The sequence below is a fragment of the Mus caroli genome, unplaced genomic scaffold (assembly GCF_978045245.1).
Source record: "Mus caroli unplaced genomic scaffold, Mus_caroli_1 scaffold_9, whole genome shotgun sequence".
NCBI classification, from domain to species: domain Eukaryota; kingdom Metazoa; phylum Chordata; class Mammalia; order Rodentia; family Muridae; genus Mus; species Mus caroli.
In genome coordinates this window covers 30,000,837-30,024,069 of record NW_028227264.1, presented here as the reverse complement: position 1 = coordinate 30,024,069, position 23,233 = coordinate 30,000,837, and the positions used below count along the sequence as shown (strand labels likewise).

Sequence of the window (23,233 nt, the reverse complement as noted above, 5' to 3'; positions counted from 1 at the left end):
ATCAAGAATCGAAAAACATATGGATTGTTTAGGTTATTTTTCTCCTTATCATAGCAACAAGTAAGAAAGTGATGCTGTTACCTCAACAGGTCAAGTTACCCAACTTTTAGAGAAGAGACACTTAACCTAAGATATGCTGATCATTGAGCAAAGTATTCAAAAGATACTCAGCATAAACATTTGTTTTTGAAGGCAGATGTTTCAATTTTTCAAAAACATTCCTTTTTATTACAAACACCTACTTGTTAATGATCCCAAGCTCTGCATGTTTTGCTTTAAGGAAGTTCATTAGAGTTGATGTATCATTGTGTTTATATTACCAGTGTGGTCTCAGTGATATTAGTCTCTGGTACTATATTTTGTAGCCTCGGGGAAAGATTCAAACTGAAAAACATTTCTGCAGATTGCCTTGATTGGCTATTAATAATAGATAGCATTGCACTAGGAAGTAGAAGTCAAAGCAGTAGATAAATTTGGTAATGTCCTATAATGTTTCTTTAACACATCTACTGAGATCTCATTCATGCAGCTTGTATGTAATGAAGTGTTTCATGACCAATTCCTTTGCTAATAAATCACTTTTGATTTCAGATGGCAAGTGATTCACTTCATCTTTTTTTCTTTCTTCTCGTAATAATTACTATTATGATAAAATTACACTAAACAATAATTTTCTAAACTTGGTTCCTTTAGAGAAAATAAAATATAAAATTAGAATGTCAGACAAACTGTAAACTTGAAACTCTATTCCAAATAATGCTTTTTTCTTTTAAGGTCATAAGAGAAAATTCTATTTCCGGAAATAATAAGGAAAATACTGTCTTAAGTACTTTTGTTCTCCCTTAATTTTTCAAAAGAGACTGCTTTGGAAAGTAATACTATATTTTACAGCTCCATGAACATTCTTTATAAATTTAATTTTATATTAAAAATTTGTACAGTTATATGTATATATGGGCATGTTAACCTGACAAACTATGCTAAAGTTACGTACAAACCCTGCTAAATATATGTTAACTTAAAAGAAAAATCTAGAATTTAGTTCTAGGCATTTTTACTGTGAATGAGAGAACTGACAAGGTAGAGGTGCTATCATTGAGATGTGATTGGTATATTTTTCTAATAAAACACATATTGGCATTTTAGCCTTGCATAACACAATCTCCATCCCTACCTAATATGCAGGCCAGTTAGATGACTTAAATGATAAAAATGGTTGCCAGAAACTCTGATGACAATGGATGCTACTTAAAGGGGAGAAGCAGACTCTGAAAGATGTCATCTGACCTCCACACGTGTGTCATGGCATATGTGTGCCTGCACACAGACATACATACACACAGACATACAAGTACCTAGACACTGGCCTACCACAATTAAAAGATTTAACTATGCTTTATTTAGCTAATTTGATTTTGGATTTAGAGACACAGCATAACAGGGAACTCGTGATGAATCATTAATTCCTTTATAGCTAGCATTTTCAGCATTTTTGTAAGACTCAAATTGCATTAGTCTCTCGTCTCTCCAGTGTTCTATTGGATGCTTCAGGCATCAGTTCTTGAAAAGAGAATTTCATCAAAAAATAGAATCTTTCTCTTATCACAGATAATACATCAACACATTTAAGCTTTTATCTGAAAAAGTAAAATACAAGCTTTTTCACAGAAAGAGAAAGGGGAGGGGGAGAGAGAGAGAGAGAGAGAGAGAGAGAGAGAGAGAGAGAGAGAGAGAGAGACTGAATTAAGATTCCTTTTACTGAAGAAAACTACAGGATAGGTGATACTTTGTCATCTTGTTAGGGGAGCTCTTCTGGGCAAAATGTCCTTTCCAATTACATCGAGGCTGAGCTAAGGACAACTATTGCCAATCCATTCAGTGTAGCAAGAGGAAACAGGTTAGTGCAGACCCTTATAATTGTTATTATTTGAACAAGTTAAAGACTTAGCCATATAGTTTATTGGAAAAAAAATCACTGACAATTTATAACTAAACGCAATCATATTTATCAACTACCAAAATGTAATTTGAAGCCTGATAACAACTTTCTATTTTAGTTTAACACTAAAGTAAGGTAGCTAAATACATACATGGATCAAACTCAAACATTTCATAGAATCCATGTTCTACAGATCAAGATCCTCCTTTGCTTCAGCTCCTCCATTGCTAAGTCCCACCATCAGCCCACATTTCATGTAGCATCTCAAATCTCTTCATTCTTGGGCCATGTGATTTGACCTTCTTTACTCTGTGGTCTATAGAATAAAACCCTTATATAGCATTTGGAACATCTTTAAAGAGGTCTGGAATCACTACTTGCATTCCAAAATTTATCATTCTTCAAATTACATAATGGTCATAGGATGCCTGCAAAAACTAAGTCTGTGAGGAGGGTCTGCATTCTGCAACTGAGAATAACATTTGCTCTCAGTTTCACTTCATTTACTCACAGATTTAAAAATAATAGCTGTCTCCTGAGAGGCTCTGCCAGTGCCTGACAAATACAGAAGTGAATGCTCATAGCCATCCATTGGACTAAGCACAGGGTCCCCAATGAAGGAGCTAGAGAAAGGACCTCAGGAGTTGAAGGGGTTTGCAGCCCCATAGGCGGAACAACAATATGAACTAACCAGTACCACCAGAGCTCCCAAGGACTAAATCACCAACCAAATCACCAACAATCATGGTCGGAGTCATGGCTCCAGCTGCATATGTAGAAGAGGATGGCCTATTCAGACACCAATGGGAGGAGAAGCCCTTGGTCCTGTGAAGGCTCTATGCCCCAGTGTAGGGTAATGCCAGGGCCAGGAAGTGGGAGTGGATGGGTTGGTGATCAGGGGGAGGGGAGGGGGAGGGAATGGGGAGTAGGTCTTCAGAGGGGAAACCAGGAGAGGGGATAACATTTGAAATGTAAATAAAGAAAATATCAAATAAAAATATTTTCTAAATGCCTATTTTAGCCAAGGTATTGTTAAGAATTTAGGAAGATAAACATACACAAAATATTATTTCCTAAACATATTATTGTTTGTATATTACAAACATATATAAAAAATTGAAGGTGAAATTAGAGGTTAAATAAAGACAAGTAGAATCAACTGAAACACTATGAAAGCCTCAGCCAGATATATCTGCGTGACTGTCAGCAAGTGATATTTTATGTGACCTTTAAAGAAAAATATAATATTGATGGATCTAAGGAGTAATGTGTAGAGGAAAAAAAAAAGATCAATGATGAAAAAATCACAAGGTAAAAGAGCCTGAGAAGAATAATGGAGTTTAAATCTATAGAGCAGAAAGCCATCTGTGTTTGGAATCCGGGATGTCAATAGGGATGAGCTCAAATGAGTGAGTCACAGGTAGAATGGTTCAAAACCATGGGGAATCTTGAATTGTAGTACAAAGATATGAAACTCCCTGTCAAAGGGATGTGAGTCAGGGGGTTTACTTAACTAGAAATATCATAATATCCTGTGATTTCAATTGTCAAAGCAAACCCACACCTGCTGTTTACTTCTTGATACCACCATTCCAGTCAATTACCACATTTTGACTTATTAAATCTGAAAGTCAGTTCGATTCCCTTCTTAAAGAAGCTTCACCTCTTTTTTTTTGATTTTTAATATTTTTATTACATATTTTCCTCAATTACATTTCCAATGCTATCCCAAAAGTCCCCCATAGCGCCCCCCACTTCCCTACCCACCCATTCCCATTCTTTTGGCCCTGGCATTCCCCTATATTGGGGCATATAAAGTTTGCAAGTCCAATGGGCCTCTCTTTCCATTGATGGCCGACTAGGCCATCTTTCGATACATATGCAGCTAGAGACAAGAGCTCCGGAGTTCTGGTTAGTACATCATGTTGTTCCAACAATAGGGTTGCAGATCCCTTTAGCTCCTTGGGTACTTTCTCTAGCTTCTCCATTGGGAGCCCTGTGATACATCCAATAGCTGACTGTGAACATCCACTCCTGTGTTTGCTAGGCCCCGGCATCGTCTCACAAGAGACAGCTATATTTGGGTCCTTTCAGCAAAATCTTGCTAGTGTATGCAATGGTGTCAGCGTTTAGAAGCTGATTATGGGACGGATCCCTGGATACAGCAGTCTCTAAATGGTCCATCCTTTAATCACAGCTAAAACTTTGTCTCTGTACCTCCTTCCCTGGGTGTTTTGTTCCCAATTCTAAGAAGGTGCACAGTGTCCACACTTTGGTCTTCATTCTTCTTGAGTTTCATGCGTTTATCAAATTGTATCTTATATCTTGGGTATCCTAAGTTTTGGGCTAATATCCACTTATCAATGAATACATATTGTGTGAGGTCTTTTGTGATTGTGTTACTTCACTCAAGATGATGCCCTCCAGGTCCATCCATTTGGCTAGGAATTTCATAAATTCATTCTTTTTAATAGCTGAGTAGTACTCCATTGTGTAAATGTACCATAATTTCTGTATCCATTCCTCTGTTGAGGGACATCTGGTTTCTTTCCAGCTTCTGGCTATTATAAATAGGGCTGCTATGAACATAGTGGAGCATGTGTCCTTTTTACCGGTTGGGACATCTTCTGGATATATGCCCAGGAGAGGTATTGCGGGATCCTCCAGTAGTACTATGTCCAATTTTCTGAGGAACCGCCAGACTGATTTCCAGAGTGGTTGTACAAGCTTGCAATCCCACCAACAATGGAGGAGTGTTCCTCTTTCTCCACATCCTCGCCAGCATCTGCTGTCACCTGAATTTTTGATCTTAGCCATTCTGACTGGTGTGAGGTGGAATCTCAGGGTTGTTTTGATTTGCATTTCCCTGATGATTAAGGATGTTGAACATTTTTTCAGGTGTTTCTCTGCCATTCGGTATTCCTCAGGTGAGAATTCTTTGTTCAGTTCTGAGCCCCATTTTTTAATGGGGTTATTTGACTTTCTGGAGTCCACCTTCTTGAGTTCTTTATATATATTAGATATTAGTCCCTTATCTGATTTAGGATAGGTGAAGATCCTTTCCCAATCTGTTGGTGGTTTTTTTGTCTTATTGATGGTGTCTTTAGCCTTGCAGAAGCTTTGTAGTTTCATGAGGTCCCACTTGTCAATTCTCGATCTTACAGCACAAGCCATTACTGTTCTATTCAGGAATTTTTCCCCTGTGCCCATATCTTCAAGGCTTTTCCCCACTTTCTCCTCTATAAGTTTCAGTGTCTCTGGTTTTATGTGAAGTTCCTTGATCCACTTAGACTTGACCTTAGTACAAGGAGATAGGAATGGATTGATTCGCATTCTTCTACATGTTAACAACCAGTTGTGCCAGCACCATTTGTTGAAAATGCTGTCTTTCTTCCACTGGATGTTTTTAGCTCCCTTGTCGAAGATCAAGTGACCATAGGTGTGTGGGTTCATTTCTGGGTCTTCAATTCTATTCCATTGGTCTATTTGTCTGTCACTATACCAGTACCATGCAGTTTTTATCACAATTGCTCTGTAGTAGAGCTTTAGGTCCGGCATGGTGATTCCACCAGAGGTTCTTTTATCCTTGAGAAGAGTTTTTGCTATCCTAGGTTTTTTGTTATTCCAGATGAATTTGCAGATTGCACTTTCTAATTCGTTGAAGAATTGATTTGGAATTTTGATGGGGATTGCATTGAATCTGTAGATTGCTTTTGGCAAGATAGCCATTTTTACAATGTTGATCCTGCCAATCCATGAGCATGGGAGATCTTTCCATCTTCTGAGATCTTCTATAATTTCTTTCTTCAGAGACTTGAAGTTTTTATTATACAGATCTTTCACTTCCTTAGTTAGAGTCACGCCAAGATATTTTATATTATTTGTGACTATTGAGAAGGGTGTTGTTTCCCTAATTTCTTTCTCAGCCTGTTTATTCTTTGTGTAGAGAAAGGCCATTGATTTGTTTGAGTTAATTTTATATCCAGCTACTTCACCGAAGCTGTTTATCAGGCTTAGGAGTTCTCTGGTGGAATTTTTAGGGTCACTTATATATACTATCATATCATCTGCAAAAAGTGATATTTTGACTTCATCTTTTCCAATTTGTATCCCTTTGATCTCCTTTTGTTGTCGAATTGCTCTGGCTAGGACTTCAAGTACAATGTTGAATAGGTATGGAGAAAGTGGACAGCCTTGTCTAGTTCCTGATTTTAGAGGGATTGCTTCAAGCTTCTCACCATTTACTTTGATGTTGGCTACTGGTTTGCTGTAGATTGCTTTTATCATGTTTAGGTATGGGCCTTGAATTCCTGATCTTTCCAAGACTTTTATCATGAATGGGTGTTGGATCTTGTCAAATGCTTTTTCCGCATCTAACGAGATGACCATGTGGTTTTTGTCTTTGAGTTTGTTTATATACTGGATTACTTTGATGGATTTCCGTATATTGAACCATCCCTGCATCCCTGGGATGAAACCTACTTGGTCAGGATGGATGATTGTTTTGATGTGTTCTTGGATTCGGTTAGCAAGAACTTTATTGAGGATTTTTGCATCAATATTCATAAGGGATATTGGTCTGAAGTTTTCTATCTTTGTTGGGTCTTTTTGTGGTTTAGGTATCAGAGTAATTGTGGCTTCATAGAATGAGTTGGGTAGAGTACCTTCTGTTTCTATTTTGTGGAATAGTTTGTGAAGAACTGGGATTAGATCTTCTTTGAAGGTCTGATAGAACTCTGCACTAAACCCATCTGGTCCTGGGCTTTTTTTAGTTGGGAGACTATTAATGACTGCTTCTATTTCTTTGGGGGATATAGGGCTGTTTAGATCATTAACCTGATCTTGATTCAACTTTGGTACCTGGTATCTGTCTAGGAACTTCTCCATTTCATCCAGGTTCTCCAGTTTTGTTGAGTATAGCCTTTGGTAGAAGGATCTGATGGTGTTTTGGATGTCTTCAGGATCTGTTGTTATGTCTCCTTTTTCATTTCTGATTTTGTTAATTAGGATGCTTTCCCTGTGCCCTCTAGTGAGTCTGGCTAAGGGTTTATCTATCTTGTTGATTTTCTCAAAGAACCAGCTCCTTGATTGGTTGATTCTTTGAATAGTTCTTCTTGTTTCCACTTGGTTGATTTCGCCCATGAGTTTGATTATTTCCTGCCGTCTACTCCTCTTGGGTGAATTTGCTTCCTTTTGTTCTAGTGCTTTTAGGTATGTTGTCAAGCTGCTAATGTGTGCTCTCTCTAGTTTCCTTTTGGAGGCACTCAGAGCTATGAGTTTTCCTCTTAGAAATGCTTTCATTGCGTCCCATAAGTTTGGGTATGTTGTGGCTTCATTTTCATTGAACTCTAAAAAGTCCTTAATTTCTTTCTTTATTCCTTCCTTGACCAAGGTATCATTGAGAAGAGTTTTGTTCAGTTTCCACGTGAAGGTTGGCTTTCTATTCTTTATTTTGTTATTGAAGATCAGCCTTAGTCCATGGTGATCTGATAGGATGCATGGGACAATTTCAATATTTTTGTATCTGTTGAGGCCTGTTTTGTGACCAATTATGTGGTCAATTTTGGAGAAGGTACCATGAGGTGCTGAGAAGAAGGTATATCCTTTTGTTTTAGGATAGAATGTTCTGTAGATATCTGCCAGATCCATTTGATTCATAATTTCTCTTAGTTTCTCTGTGTCCCTGTTTAGTTTCTGTTTCCATGATCTGTCCATTGGTGAAAGTGGTGTGTTGAAGTCTCCCACTATTATTGTATGAGGTGCAATGTGGGCTTTGAGATTTACTAAAGTTTATTTAATGAATGTGGCTGCCTTTGTATTTGGAGCATAGATATTCAGGATTGATAGTTCCTCTTGGAGGATTTTACCTTTGATGAGTATGAAGTGTCCCTCCCTGTCTTTTTTAATGACTTTGGGTTGGAAGTCAATCTTATCAGATATTAGAATGGCTACTCCAGCTTGTTTCTTCATGCCATTTGCTTGGAAAATTGTTTTCCAGCTGTCTTAGTTTGGGTTTTACTGCTGTGAACAGACACCATGACCAAGGCAAGTCTTATAAAAAAAAAAAAACAACATTTAATTGGGGCTGGCTTACAGGTTCAGAGGTTCAGTCCATTATCATCAAGGTGGGAGCATGGCAGTATCCAGGCAGGCATGGTGCAGGAGGAGCTGAGAGTTCTATGTCTTCATCCAAAGGCTGCTAGTGGAAGACTGACATCCAGGCAACTAGGGTGAGGATCTTATACCCACACCCACAGTGACACACCCATTCCAACCAGGTCACACCTATTCCAACAAGGCCACACCTTCAGATGGTGCCACTCCCTGGTCCAAGGATATACAAACCATCACATTCCACTCCCTGGTCCCCATAGACTTGTTCAAAAACATGAGTCTATGGGGGCCATACTTAAACATAGCATAATGCAGAATGCATTTAGTCCAACTTTCAAAGTCCTCATAGTCTATAGCAGTTGCAACAATGTTAAAAGTCCAAAGTTCAAGGTCTCTTCTGAGATTCATTCAACTTAATTAACTGTAATCCCCAAAGCAAGGCAGGAAACCAGCTGGGCAAACTCCAAACTCTGCATCACCATGGCTGATGTCAAAGTGATCTTCAGATCTTCACTCCTTTTTCATCTTTTTTGACTGCAACAAACTGCTTCCTCCTGGGCTGGTTCCACTCCCTGTTAGCAGCTTTCTTCAGCATGTATCCCATGGCTCTGGCATCTTTAACATCTTTGAGTCTCCAAGGCAATTTCAATGTTACAGCTTCTTCTTTCAATGTCTGGGATTCCACTTGATCTTTTGGACTCCTCCTAAGGGCTGGCATCACTTCTCCATCTCTGTCCTCTGTAGCACTCTATGCTCAGGTTGATCCACTCCATTACGGCTGCTGTTCTTGGTGATCATCCCATGGTACTGACATCTCCAATACACTGGGGTGTTCCACTCCAACTAGGCTTCACCAATAGCCTCTCATAGGCTCTCTTCAGGGTGCCAAGCCTCAAATCCTTTGCATGACCCCTTCAATCCTGGGCCATCAACTACAGCTGAGGCTTCACCTTCTCCAATGGGCTTCCCTGGCCTCTCACAGTGCTAAGCCTCAGCTTCTCTCCATGATCCCTTCATTCCTTCACTAAAAAGTACCACCTGAGTGACTCTTACACATTACCAAGTCCAGCCGCAGCATGAGGCACAACCTTGGGTATCTCTGGAACACAGCTTCTTTGTGCTCCCAGAAAACAATTTCCAGAAGATTTCACCTCAACGATGTTGGTCTCTTCTTAATCACCGCTAATTCCCTAGCTCCAGCTAACCAGCATCAATTTTCCCAGTAGTTCCTTCCATTCTTAACTCTAGAGCCAGAGGCACATGGCTGAAGCTGCTGAGTTCTGCTGCCTACAGGAACTAGAACATGATCCCCTTGTATTATTACATTATCACTAGCTTTATGTTTTCTAAATCCTTCACTGCCTAAGCTTGGCTATCCTGGTTCTTGCTCTGTAGATTGAGCTTGAATGTAGAGATCAGCATGCTTGTCTCATGGGATTAAAGGTGTGTACCACCATGCCTGGATCTAATTTAGCTGGGTAGGATCTTGCCCCAAGGTCCCACTCCCTTAATCTTTATCTCCTAGAACACAAGATTTTGCTCCATTCACTTCCTGGTACTCCTTTAATACTCATATATTTTATATTTTTCCTTTCTAAGCTTGCTATGCTTGTTCAAACTTTTCTTCATAAGACTTAACCAGAGAACAAAGTCTCTGCTGGGCTTTTTTGAAACTTCTTTTGTCAATGCAATTAATCCAAGTCTCTTCACCTTAGCCTCAGGCAAACTTTTCAGACAAGGGCAAAAAGTAGCCACATTCTTCACCAAAATACCACAAAACCAGTCCTTATGCCACATTCTGAAATTCTTCTCCTTTGAAATCTCTTGGGCCAGGTCAACACAGTTCAAATCACTCCCAGCAACAAAATCTTCCATATTCCTACTAGGATGACCCATTAAGCCCCATTTAAAGCATTCCACTGCTTTCCAAATCCAAAGTCCCAAAATCCACATTCTTTCAAATAAAAGCATGGTCAGGCCTATCACAGCAATACCCCACTTCTGGTACCAACTTCTGTCTTAGTTTGGGTTTTACTGCTGTGAACAGACACCATGACCAAGGCAAGTCTTATAAAAAAAAAACAACATTTAATTGGGGCTGGCTTACAGGTTCAGAGGTTCAGTCCATTATCATCAAGGTGGGAGCATGGCAGTATCCAGGCAGGCATGGTGCAGGAGGAGCTGAGAGTTCTATGTCTTCATCCAAAGGCTGCTAGTGGAAGACTGACATCCAGGCAACTAGGGTGAGGATCTTATACCCACACCCACAGTGACACACCCATTCCAACCAGGTCACACCTATTCCAACAAGGCCACACTTTCAGATGGTGCCACTCCCTGGTCCAAGGATATACAAACCATCACACCAGCCTTTCATTCTGAGGTAGTGTCTATCCTTTTCTCTGAGATGAGTTTCCTGTAAGCAGCAAAATGTTGGGTCTTGTTTGTGTAGCCAGTTTGTTAGTCTATGTCTTTTTATCGGGGAGTTGAGTCCATTGATATTAAGAGATATTAAGGAAAAGTAATTGTTGTTTCCTGTTATTTTTGTTGTTAAAGTTGGCATTTTGTTCTTGTGGCTGTCTTCTTTTAGGTTTGTTGAGGGATTACCTTCTTGTTGTTTCTAGGGCGTGGTTCCTGTCCTTGTATTGGTTTTTTTCTGTTATTATCCTTTGAAGGGCTGGATTCGTGGAGAGATAATGTGTGAATTTGGTTTTGTCATGGAATACTTTGGTTTCTCCATCTATGTTAATTGAGAGTTTGGCTGGGTATAGTAGCCTGGGCTGGAATTTGTGTTCTTTTAGTGTCTGTATAACATCCGTCCAGGATCTTCTGGCTTTCATAGTCTCTGGTGAAAAAATCTGGTGTAATTCTGATAGGCTTGCCTTTATATGTTACTTGGCCTTTTTCTCTTACTGCTTTTAGTATTCTATCTTTATTTAGTGCATTTGTTGTTCTGATTATTATGTGTCGGGAGGTATTTCTTTTCTGGTCCAGTCTATTTGGAGTTCTGTAGGCTTCTTGTATGTTCATGGGCATCTCTTTCTTTAGATTTGGGAAGTTTTCTTCTATAATTTTGTTGAAGATGTTTGCTGGTCCTTTGAGTTGAAAATCTTCATTCTCATCCACTCCTATTATCCGTAGGTTTGGTCTTCTCATTTTGTCCTGTATTTCTTGGATGTTTTGAGTTAGGATCTTTTTGCATTTTACATTTTCCTTGATTGTTGTGCCGATGTTCTCTATGGAATCTTCTGCACCTGAGATTCTCTCTTCCATCTCTTGTATTCTGTTGCTGATGCTGGTATCTATGGTTCCAGATTTCTTTCCTAGGGTTTCTATCTCCAGTGTTGCCTCATTTTGGGTTTTCTTTATTGTGTCTACTTCCCTTTTTAGGTCTAGTATGGTTTTGTTCATTTCCATCATCTGTTTGGATGTGTTTTCCTGTTTTTCTGTAAGGACTTCTACCTGTTTGATTATGTTATCCTGTTTTTCTTTAAGGATTTGTAACTCTTTAGCAGTGTTCTCCTGCAATTCTTTAAGGGATTTTTGTGCTTCCTCTTTAGTGTCTTCTGCCTGTTTAGCATTGTTCTCCTGTATTTCTTTAAGTGTGTTATTAAAGTCCTTCTTGAAGTCCTCTACCATCATCAGGAGATATGCTTTTAGATCCGTGTCTAGCTTTTCCGGTGTGTTGGGGTGCCCTGGACTGGGCGAAGTGGGGGTGCTGGGTTCTGATGATGGTGAGTGGTCTTGGTTTCTGTTAGTAAGATTATTAAGTTTACCTTTCGCCATCTGGTAATCTCTGGGGTTAGTTGTTATCGTTGTCACTGTTTAAAGATTGGAGCAAAAGCTGTGTTCCACTCACCAGCAGTCTCTAAATCCTGTGGCGGGGTTCGTGGGTAGCTGATGGTACCCAGGTGCTGGTCCAGCCGGAAGAGGCCTGTGGTCCTACTCAGGCCGGTTTTCTGCTTCCCTAACTAATGCAGTCTCTGGTCCCGCGTGCAATTGGATTGGAGCAGAAGCTGTGTTCCACTCTCCAGAAGTCTTAAGATCCTGTGGCGGGTGTTGTGGGTAGCTGGGGAGTGTCAGCCGACCCTGCGCCCCAGCTGCCCTGGTGCTTTTCTGACCGGAAGAGGCTTGTGGCCCTATGTAGGCCGGGTTTCTCTCTCCCCAACCAGAGCAGTCTCAGGTCCCGCATGATTGGACTGGAGCAGAAACTGTGTTCCACTCACCAGCAGTCCCAAAATCCTGCGGCGGTGGTCGTGGGTAGCTGGCGGGTGTCAGGCAACCCTGCGCTCCAGCTACCCCGGCGCTGATCCGGCCGGATGAGGCCTGTGGCCCTACTCAGGCCGGTTTCTGCTTCCCTAACTAATGCAGTCTCAGGTCCCGCGCGCAATTGGATTGGAGCAGAAGTTGTGTTCCACTCTCCAGAAGTCTTAAGATCCTGTGGCGGGTGTTGTGGGTAGCTGGCGAGTGTCAGCCGACCCTGCGCCCCAGCTGCCCCGGTGCTTTTCTGACAGGAAGAGGCTTGTGGCTCTATGTAGGCCGGATTTCTCTCTCCCCAACCAGAGCAGTCTTAGGTCCCGCGTGATTGGACTGGAGCAGAAGCTGTGTTCCACTCACCAGCAGTCCCAAAATCCTGCGGCGGGGGTCGTGGGTAGCTGGCGGGTGTCAGGCAACCCTGCGCTCCAGCTACCCACCTCTTTTTTTAAAATATTATATATTTTGTTTCTAAAGATAAGCTATGCTTAATTTCCATTTTCCTTCTTTGTAATCCTGTTACATAAACTTTAATGATTCCAATGTGATAACTATCTTTTAAAGCACATCTGTTGTTTTTAAGAAAAATCCAATCATTCAATTTTACTAACGAAGACTGAGAAGCCAGATGCTGGGGTGAAAGCCTGAAAGCACAGAGAAGCAAAGAAAGCACCAAGTTGTCCTTCCTTCTCAGCCCATGTCCCAAAAGGAAGCTATCTGTCAGAGTTAGAGAAAGGACTGTGGGACCTGAAGGGATTTGCAACCACATAGGAAGAAGAACAATATCAACCAACCAGACATCCCAGAGTCTAAACCACCAACCAAAGAGTATACATGGAGGGAGCCAGGGATCCAGCCACATATGTAGCAGAGAATGGCCTTGCATCAATGGGAGCAAGAGGCCCTTGGTCCCGTGAAGGCTTGATGCCCCAGTGTAAGGGGATGCAAGGGCAAGGAGGCAGGAGTAGGTTCATGGGTGGGGGCACACCCTCATAGAAGCAGGAGGGAGTGGGATAGGTGGTTTCTTGGGGGGAAATCTTGTAAAGGATAAATTTGAAATGTAAATAAATAAAATGTCCAATAAAAAATATACACCTCACACACACAATAGGAAGCTCTCCTCCACAGCATCTCAAAACCCCTCAAACTCAGTGTCCCTTCTTTCTATTTCCTGTGTGTCTATCTGTCCTTCTGACGTCCTCTTCCTCTCTCTGTTTTTTTCCTATGTTTGTTCCCTGTCAGCTGGTTGGTTGCTCTGCCTCTTGAACTATGGTTTGCTTTGTTTAATCCTGTCTACAACAAACAGTACGTGAATTAAAGGTGTGTGCTAGGGTGAGCCACAACACAACTAAAACAGATTTTTCCAGTAAATAGCATAATCTCCAGGTTCACAGTGTGATCAAATATCCTGCAGCAACCATCTCCTTCCTTTGACATGAATTCATGAGTAATTTGTTTCTGGCCTTTGTTATTTCCCAAGTTACTCTTGGCTATTGACTTCTAGATGTTTAAAATAATTTGTTTGATGGGATGATCAGAACTTCTTAAGAATATACATCACTATTGCAAAATATAATCCAAGTAAACAAGAAAATGAAGTTAGGCATAATTGTTAGATGGTTACTGCTTTGTCATAGGAATTGTGAGAGGATAACATAAGAAGATGAACAAAAGTGAAAAGAAGAGAATGAAATAGAGAAAGAATGAGCTGAAAACATGGGACACATGTTATGTCTTGTTCTCTCTTCGCAATCCCATGCTCCCAGAAGTAAGACTCAGACTCAAAATATATGTAAAAGTACCTCGGCCATATTGCTATGATTTTCTCTTATTAGATCATAACTAATATAACCCATTTATTTTAACCTATATTCTGCCATGTAGAGGGTTACCTGTGCTCAGGTTCCATGCACACATCTTGTCATATTTCCTGTTAAATCTCCCAGAATTCTTTTTGCCTCCTGGATGTCCCACCTTCTATTCTACCCTTTCCTATAGGCCATAGGTTTTTTAATTGACAGGTGATGCATCCATATAATACACAAGAAATTCTATACACACAGATATGAAGACCTCTACATTGGAAATAAATGTAATAACTTGAAGAAAGCTTGCAGAAGCAACTGTCATAGTGTTTTCTTTTTACATATTTGGATTTTCTATTGGATCATCTACTTCCCTCTATGTTTATAAACCAAAAACCCATTACCTAGAAATGGGGGATTGTATTTCCTCTGTTATAAAAACTTAAAAATTGTCTTTCAATATTGTATGGGCTCTGAGACCATAAAACCTCATAAGAAACTAAGAGAGTGAGAAATATCTAAGCCTGCTCTTTAGATGGGAACATATCTAGTTATTTTTACACTAATTTTATTATTTGAATGTTCAGAAATTCAAGTTCTACTTACCCCTGCCTAAGCTAATTCAAATAATTCTGGTTTTTTCCTTGCTTTTTTACAGTATGCTGTCTGGCTAGTCCTCTGGGTGACCTGGAATGTGTTTGTTATCTGCTTCTACTTGGAGGCTGGAGATCTCTCAAAGGTAATTTACCCTCTGATTTCCTGAGTCAGCATTCCTATGCTAATGAATCTTCTTAAATAAGACCAATCTCAAATGGCATTTGTTTTCTAGATGGTTTGGGTGAAGGTAAAGTGAAGGGTGTACGCATTTTTACCTCTATGCTTCAATAATTAAAGCTACATTTGGTACATCACAAAGTTGTGATTTGTGCTTTTTAGGAAAACTAATGTGAGATTTAAATCACAACACTACTCATCTAGAAGGCCATGAGAGATTTCTAAGGCCTAATGGGATATTTTTTAAGAGACAAATACCTTTAAGTTAAAAATCACTTCATTTTCTTGTATTCAACAATATTTTTCCTGATTGAACTCAAATAGTACAATAATTAAGAAATCCATAAACTATTATCAGAAATAACATAACAGAAATGAATAGAAATAAACACATTATTCTGACATAGTCTAGAAGATATAATGTTCTCACTGTTTTCATTGTGATATCTATGTTCAATGTGTGTGAGAAGCACCATTGTAATCTAACATGAATTTATTGATTATTGAAATAATGAAGTTTGAATAACTATTGGAGTATAGTTATCAAATAGGTCAAATATGGTAATTTTAAGTAACTTTTGACTCTGGAGAGAATTTCCAGCTTTTTTTTTCTTATTGCTATTGTTGGAACACAGAAAAAAGGGTATTTTCTTTGCTATGACTATCACATTAGAAAATCTCTGCAAGATACTGTCATATGTACACCAACGACTCTGAAGAAAAAGTCTCTAGACAACACTTCCCCAGATCTACATATATGGTCAGGCTAGTGAAAGAGGGTTGGAATGGGGCTTTGTAATTTCTATTTAGTATTTCACCAAAACACTCAATATTCTCAATGGTGTTCAATTATTATTTAATCTGTGCTGTGGTTTTATATCAAGTAGATATTGATTTGATTTATTTTGGTTCAATGACCAAAGATAGAGAGAAAATAAGAGTGTGAAAGGGAGAGATGAGAGAGAACCTACAGGGATCTTCCATGATCACATTGGTGCTTGTTCCTCAGTCAGTCTGCTGAAGGACCACTCTGTGGTTTGTCCAGATAGTCACTCTGCATGCTGTGGCAGCAGCCAGCCTATTTGGGAGGGGGCTATGGCCAATGGAGAAAAATCGTTTGGGCTGCTCTAGTGAAACACTGATCAAGTCTTCCCAGGGACCTAGCAGCATGCCTTCCCTGCGACCTGGATTATATTTCCGTTTATACATCTCTATGGTTCTGTAATTCACTTTCTGTAATTCCACACTATCATGATGTTTAACAGTATTCTCTATTTAAAATAATCACCTTAAAATTTAAGCCAAGTGTGAGGAGTGTTGACAGAATGAAATGACTCAGCAGACCAGAATTTGTTTAAAATAAAACAGAGAGAGAGTTGAGTTCAGGAAGAAACTGAGCACACAAAGTTCACTGTAAGTACCAAACTTTCCATGTGTATCTTCAGAGACAGAGAAATTAGGATCTCATTATTTTGTATGAGAGCATAAACCTTTGTGAGGACACATCCTAAAACTCTATAGCCCGCGTGAATAGAATCCAAAGGACTGGGAGATCTTATTCTTGAAGGGTTAATCCACTTATCAATGAAGCAGTTAGCAGTATTTTCTTTACTTTTTTTCCTTGTACACCAAGACATCAGAACACATGAAAATTTAATCATCTACTCCTAACCAACAATCTAAAAATACAACCATAAAGGGCTAAATTCTATAGTTAACTGCTATGGGATTTCTTTTCTGATTGGGGAATTTCAGAAGTACCTCACATGTTGTGAAGAGTATGCTGGGAGAAGGAAGATTAAAATGTACAGGTTCATGAAAAAACAGAAATGGCTCTGTTAAAACTGCTTCTAGGATGCAGTCTATAGCACCTGAACCATTGTCTTTTTCAACACTCTAAACACTAAGATGTGTATACACACCATTTGAATGTTCCATTGTTTGAATGTTATAAATAAATACAAGAAATAGAATAAAAGATAGAATTCTTTTTATATAATGACAGGTTCACATAAGAGAGGTCAGATTTTTTTCTATAAATTATGAAAATAGGCAATTGTGCTACAACAAACATTGGTAAGAAATAATGAAACATAAATATTAGTTATTTTTGTAGAAATGAAAAAATGGGTTGCATTTTATATAGTGCATTTCAGTTAACTTATCTAAGTAAAAATTTTTCTATATGGTTATGAACTACATATAATCATGAACCAATTCAGTGTCTACAATCAGTAATTACTTGATTACAATAATATGTTATGTGAGACTAAAGCTCTCTGATCTTTGGTGATCTTTGGATAAATAGATAATGGTATAAAAATATAGCAATATCTCTAAAATTTATATGAGTATGTTATAAAATGCATCTTTAAAGGACTCAAGTTTTATTTATATAAAATAAACTGTTTTCTAAATTTTCTGTTAATTTGACATATAATAGGAATATATGTTGCCATAGCAATAACATACCCATGCCACAATAACTATAACTAAATTATTTATATTAGTAGCTAACATGATAGTGCTTAATTGAAATATCAACAAGTTACATATAATGGGGTTTTCTTTGAGTTATAGTTGAAAGAGATATCTTGTTAGGAAACTTAGAGGAAAAAGACTTTTTTTTCTTTTTTCAATTTTTTATTAGGTATTTACATTTCATTTCATTTACACTTCAAATGCTATCCTGAAAGTCCCCTATACCCTCTCCGCACCCTGCTCCCCTACCCATCCACTCCCACTTCTTGGCCCTGGTGTTACCCTGTACTGAGGCGTATAAAGTTTGCAAGACCAAGGAGCCTCTCTTCCCAATGAGGGCTGACTTGGCCATCTTTTGCTATATATGCAGCTGGATACAGATATATCAGGGTCCTTTCAGCAAAATCTTGTTGGCATATGCAATAGTGTCTGCATTTGGTGGCTGATTATGGGATGGATCCCCAGGTGGGGCAGTCTCTGGATTGTCCATCCTTTCATCTCAGCTCCAAACTCTGTCTCTGTAACTCCTTCCATGGGTATTTTGTTTCCAGTTCTAAGAAGGGGTGAAGTATCCACACTTTGGTCTTCCTTCTTCTTGAGTTTCATGTGTTTTGCAAATTGTATCTTGGATATTCTAAGTTTCTGAGCTAATATCCACTTATCAATGAGTGCGTATCATGTGAGTTCTTTTTTGATTGGGTTACCTCACTCAGGATGATACCCTCCAGATCCATCCATTTGCCTAGGAATTTCATAAATTCATTGTTTTTAATACCTGAGTAGTACTCCATTATGTAATATACCACATTTTCTGTATCCATTCCTCTGTTGAGGGACATCTGGGTTCTTTCCAGCTTCTGGCTATTATAAATAATACTGCTATGAACATAGTGGAGCATATGTTCCTATTACCCAGGATAGTCTTGAACTCATTGCAAATGTAGGCAAGCCTTGATATTGCTGCTGTTCTGAATGTCTCTCTTGGATCTGGGATTAGAGGTGTGTATAGTCATGTCTTGCTTAAAGATGAGTATTAGTTTTTGAAGAAACATTAATCTAAGTAAAATTTCCATAATACATGTAAAAAGGAAAGGAGAAAATTATGCCATAAGGTTATAGAAAACAAATTTGATATAAGCACTGATTTTATTGGGCATAAATATGTACAAACACTGAAATCTCTTTAATTGAATAATTCATTCATTATAGAAATAGAAATCTGCAACTTTTCTAATATTCCATTTTTTTGTATACCACTCATTTCTGTTGTTACCCAGGGTGTGGCAGGTTTTAACTTCTTTCTGCCCATTACAAAATAGAACAGTTTTATTCCCCAAAGATTGAATTGGGTGTACTATTACCTGGCTGTTTCATATGGCAGCATTTAATAACAAATTACTTATGTATCCTAGAAACAACTACAAAAGATCTTAAAAATGACAGCTTTACAGAAGTAGCTGGAAGCTACTTCTGAAACACACAGAAAACATTAGATGTAATTACATATTGTTGCCCAGGCATCATCAGCTAAAGTTCTAATATTGAGTGAAACCTAATAGCAATGTTTCTGCATCCTTAGTCTTTTGTTGTTGTTGCTGTTTTTCGTTTATTTGTTTGTTTGTTTGTTTGTTGAGACAGGGTTTCTCTGTGTAGTTCTGGCTGTCCTGGAATTCGCTCTGTAGACCAAGCTGACCTCAAACTCAGACAGAAATCTGCCTGCCCCTTGTGGGTGGTACTATCTCTGGGCTGGTAGTCTTGGCTTCTATAAGAAAGCAAGCTGAGCAAGCCAGGAGAAGCAAGCCAGTAAAGAACATCCCTCCATGGCCTCTGCATCAGCTCCTGCTTCCTGACCTGCTTGAGTTGCAGTCCTGACTTCCTTTGGTGATGAAAAAGAGTATGGAAGTGTAAGCTAAATAAACCCTTTCCTCCCCAACTTGCTTCTTGGTCATGATATTAGTGTAGAAACAGAAACCCTGACTAAGACACATGACCACCATTGACCAATGATTCTCCGCAAAGAAGGCATGAATGGGAACCTGAAAGCAGACATTTGAGAATGTGTGGTAACACACAACTGCAACTGGAGATGATTATAATTTTTCACATCTTAAAATTTCATTTTGGCAAAATGTGAGCAGATAATAAGATCTTCTGAGTGTATTACTATGAAAGTTATATTCTCATCCCATGTGATTAAATGAATAAATGAATCACCATAGTACATGTAGTTTTTGTTTTTTTTAAATGTACTTTGAACCTAAAACATACAACAGATTAAATGATATATCTTTCGTCTTTTTGCAATAATTCAACTTAGTCGATGGTTCGGATGAGTTTTCATTTCTATTTGAAATATGATAAGAGAATAATAATTGTCTTCTACACTTTATAAAATAAGAAAACTACACATGAAATCTTCTCAAAACCATTAACAGAATGGTTTGCATCACATTAAATGTTCAAAGGCAACTTCAAGTAAAGTTACCAAATACAATGAATTGAAAGTCTGTTTCCGGCTATATATGCAGCTGGAGCCATGGTTCTCTCCACATACAAATCCCTTTAGCTGCTGGTTTAGTCCCTGAGAGCTCCAGGCAGGGGTGGGGAGCGGTGTTCCTGGTTCATTGATATTTCAATTCTTCCCATATTGTTACAAACCCCTTCAGCTCCTTCAGTCTTTCCCTTACACCTCTATTGGGGTCCCCTTGCTTAGTCCAATGTTAAATATATATGCTTCGTGCATCTACATCTGTATTGGTCAGGTTCTGGCAGAGGACCTCAGGAGACAGCTCTATCAGGCTCCTGTCAGAACGTAATTCTAGACATCAGCAATAGTGTCTGGGTTTGGTGTTTGTGTATGGGATGGATTTCCAGGAAGGCTCCTAGAGGGTCCCACTGGTGTTGGTCTTACCTGTGACCTTAGGTGTGTCAGCCCTTTTGGGAGACCAGCTCTCTCAGGGTAGGATTTGGGTGTGGAGAGCTGTGGCATTGGGTTCTCTCCAATACATTTAACATAAAGGGCTGTTGTCTTGTGTCAAATGTTTTTCCAGCATCTAATGAGATAATCATGTAATTTTTTTTCTTTGAGTTTCTTTATATAGTGAATTATGTTAATGGGCTTTAGTTTACTGAACCAACTTTGCATCCCTGGGATGAAGCCTAATTGATTGTGATGAATGATGACTTCGATGTGTTCTTGTATTCAGATTGCTAGATTTTATCGAGTATTTTTGCATCAATTTTCATAAGTGAAATTAATCTGACGTTCTCTTTTTTGGTTGGGTCCTTGTTTGGTTTAGGTATTAGAGTAATTGTGGCATCATAGAATGTATTAGGTAGTGTGCCTTCTGTTTCTATTTTATGGAATACTTTGAGGAGTGTTGTCTTAGTCAGGGTTTCTATTCCTGCACAAAAGTCATGACCAAGAAGCAGATGGGGAGGAAAGAGTTTATTCAGCTTACATTTCCACATTACTGCCATCCCTGAAGAAGTCAGGACTGGAACTCAAGCAGGGAGCAAGAGCTGATCCAGAGGCCATGGAGGGATGTTCTTTACTGACTTGCTTCCCCTGGCTTGCTCAGCCTGCTCTCTATAGAACCCCAGACTACCAGCCCAGAGATGGCACCACCCACAAAGGGGCCTTTCCACCTTGATCACTAATTGAGAAAACGCCTTACAGTTGGATCTCATGGAGGCATTTCCTCAACTGAAGCTCCTTTCTGTGATAACTCCAGCCTGTGTCAAGTTGACACATAAAACCAGCCAGTGCAAGTGCTGATATTAGCACTTCTTTGAAGGTCTGGTAAAATTCTGCACTAAAGCAATCTGGCCCTGGGCTGTTTGGGGCTGGGAGATTTTTATGACTTCTATTTCCTTAGGGAATATGGGCCTGTTTAGATAGTTTAACTGGTCTTGATTTAACTTTGGTATGTGTTATCTGTCTAGAAAATCGCCCATTTCATCTAGATTTTCAAGTTTTGTTGTGTATAGGATTTTACAGTAGGATATGAAGATTTTGTTTAAATTTCCTCCTGTTCTGTTGTTATGTCTCCCCTTTTATTACTGATTTCATTAATTTGGAAACTGTCTCTGAGCCCATTAGTAAGTTTTGCTATGGGGTTTATCTAGCTTGTTGATTTTCTCAAACACACAGCTTTTGATTTTGTTAGGTCTTGGTATACTTCTCTTGGTTTCTATTTGGGTGATTTCAGCTCTGAATTTGACTATTTCCTGCCTTCTACTCTTCCTGGGTGTGTTTGCTTCTTTTTGTCTAGAGCTCTTAGGTGTGTTACTAAGTTGCAAGTGTAGGATTTCTCCAATTCCTTTACCAGGACACTTAGTGCTATGAATTTTTCTCTTAGCACTGCTTTCATTATGTCCCATAAATTTGGGTATGTTGTGCCTTCATTGTCATTGAATTCCAGAAAGTCTTTATTTTTTTTTTAATTTCTCCCCCACACAAGTTCTCATGAGTAGGGAGTTGTTCATTTTACATGAGTCTATCAGTTTTCTGTTGTTTTTTGTTGTTATTGAAGACCAGACTTACTTAAGTCTATGGTGATCTGATTGGAATCATGAGATTATTTCAATCCGCTTGTATCTGTTGAGGCTTGTTTTGTGATTGATTAAATGGTTAACTTTGGAGAAGGTACCATGAGGTCCTAAGAAGAAGGTATATTGTGTTTTAGGGTGAAATGTTCTGTAGGTTTCTCTTAAATCCATTTGGTCATTAACCTCAATTAGTTTTAGTGTATCTCTCTTCAGTTTTTGTTTTAATAACCTGCCCTATTAGTGAGAGTGAAGTGTTGTTGAATTCTCCCACTATTATTGTGTGGGGTTCAATGTGTGTTTTGAACTTTAGTAAAGTTTCTTTTATGAATGTGGTACCCTTGCATTTGGGGCATTGTTGTCCAGGATTGAGACTTTCTCTTGGTGGATTTTTCCTTTGATGAATATGAAGTGTCCTTCTCCATTTTACTTGAAAACTTTTGGTTGAAAATATATTTTATTGGATATTAGGATGGCAACTCCAGCTTTTTTCTTGGGACCATTTGCTTGGAAGCTTTTTACTCTGAGTTTTTTTCTGATATGTTATTAAAATCTATTTCTTGTATTTAGCAAAATGCTGGATCCAGTTTGCTTTTCCAGTCTCTTAGCTTATAACTTTTATAGAGGAACTGATTCCATTGATGTTGAGAGGTATTAAAGAGATAGTTGTTAGTTCCTGTTACATTTGTTGTTGTAGGTGGCTTGATGTGTATGTTGTTCTCTCCTTTTGCCTTTGTTGTGAGATGATTAATTTCTTGTTTTTTCTCTGATGTACCCTCCTTGTGTTCAATTTTTCCTTCTAGAATCCTCTATAGCACTGGTTTTGTCGATTGATATTCTTTAAATTTGGCTTTGTCCTGGAATAATTTGATTTCTATATCTATGATAATTGAGAGTTTTGCTGGGTATAGTAGCCTGGGCTGACATTTGTATTCCTTTAGTGTCTACATGACCTCTCTCCAGGCACTTCTTGCTTTCATAGTCTTTGGTGAGAAGTCTATTGTAATTCTGATAGGTCTGCCTTACTTGGCCTTTTTCCCTTATAACTCTTAATATTATTTTTTTGTTCTATGCATTTAGAATTTTGATTATTATGTGACAAGGTTTCTTTTCTGGTCAAATCTATTTGTTGTTTTATAGGCTTCTTGTACATTTATGGCCATCTCTTTCTTTAGATTGGGGAGATTCTTCTATGCTTTTTTGTTTGTTTGTTTGTTTGTTTTTGTTCTCTTTAATGTTATCCCTTTTCCCAGTCCCACGCCCCAAAATCTCCTATCCAATCCCCACTCCCCATGATTCTGTGAGGGTGTCTCCTCAC

General features: G+C 38.8%; 1 protein-coding gene across 3 annotated transcripts in view; it reads left to right on the top strand.

Moving 5' to 3' along the window:
- Positions 1-23,233, top strand: part of Nkain2 (sodium/potassium transporting ATPase interacting 2) — a 1,169,480-nt gene that overhangs the window by 581,750 nt on the left and 564,497 nt on the right. For all 3 annotated transcript variants that reach the window (XM_021173756.3, XM_085842724.1, XM_085842725.1), the window contains exon 3: positions 14,771-14,851. In XM_021173756.3, coding sequence (XP_021029415.1) covers positions 14,771-14,851 — 81 coding nt within the window. The remainder of the gene's footprint in view (positions 1-14,770; positions 14,852-23,233) is intronic.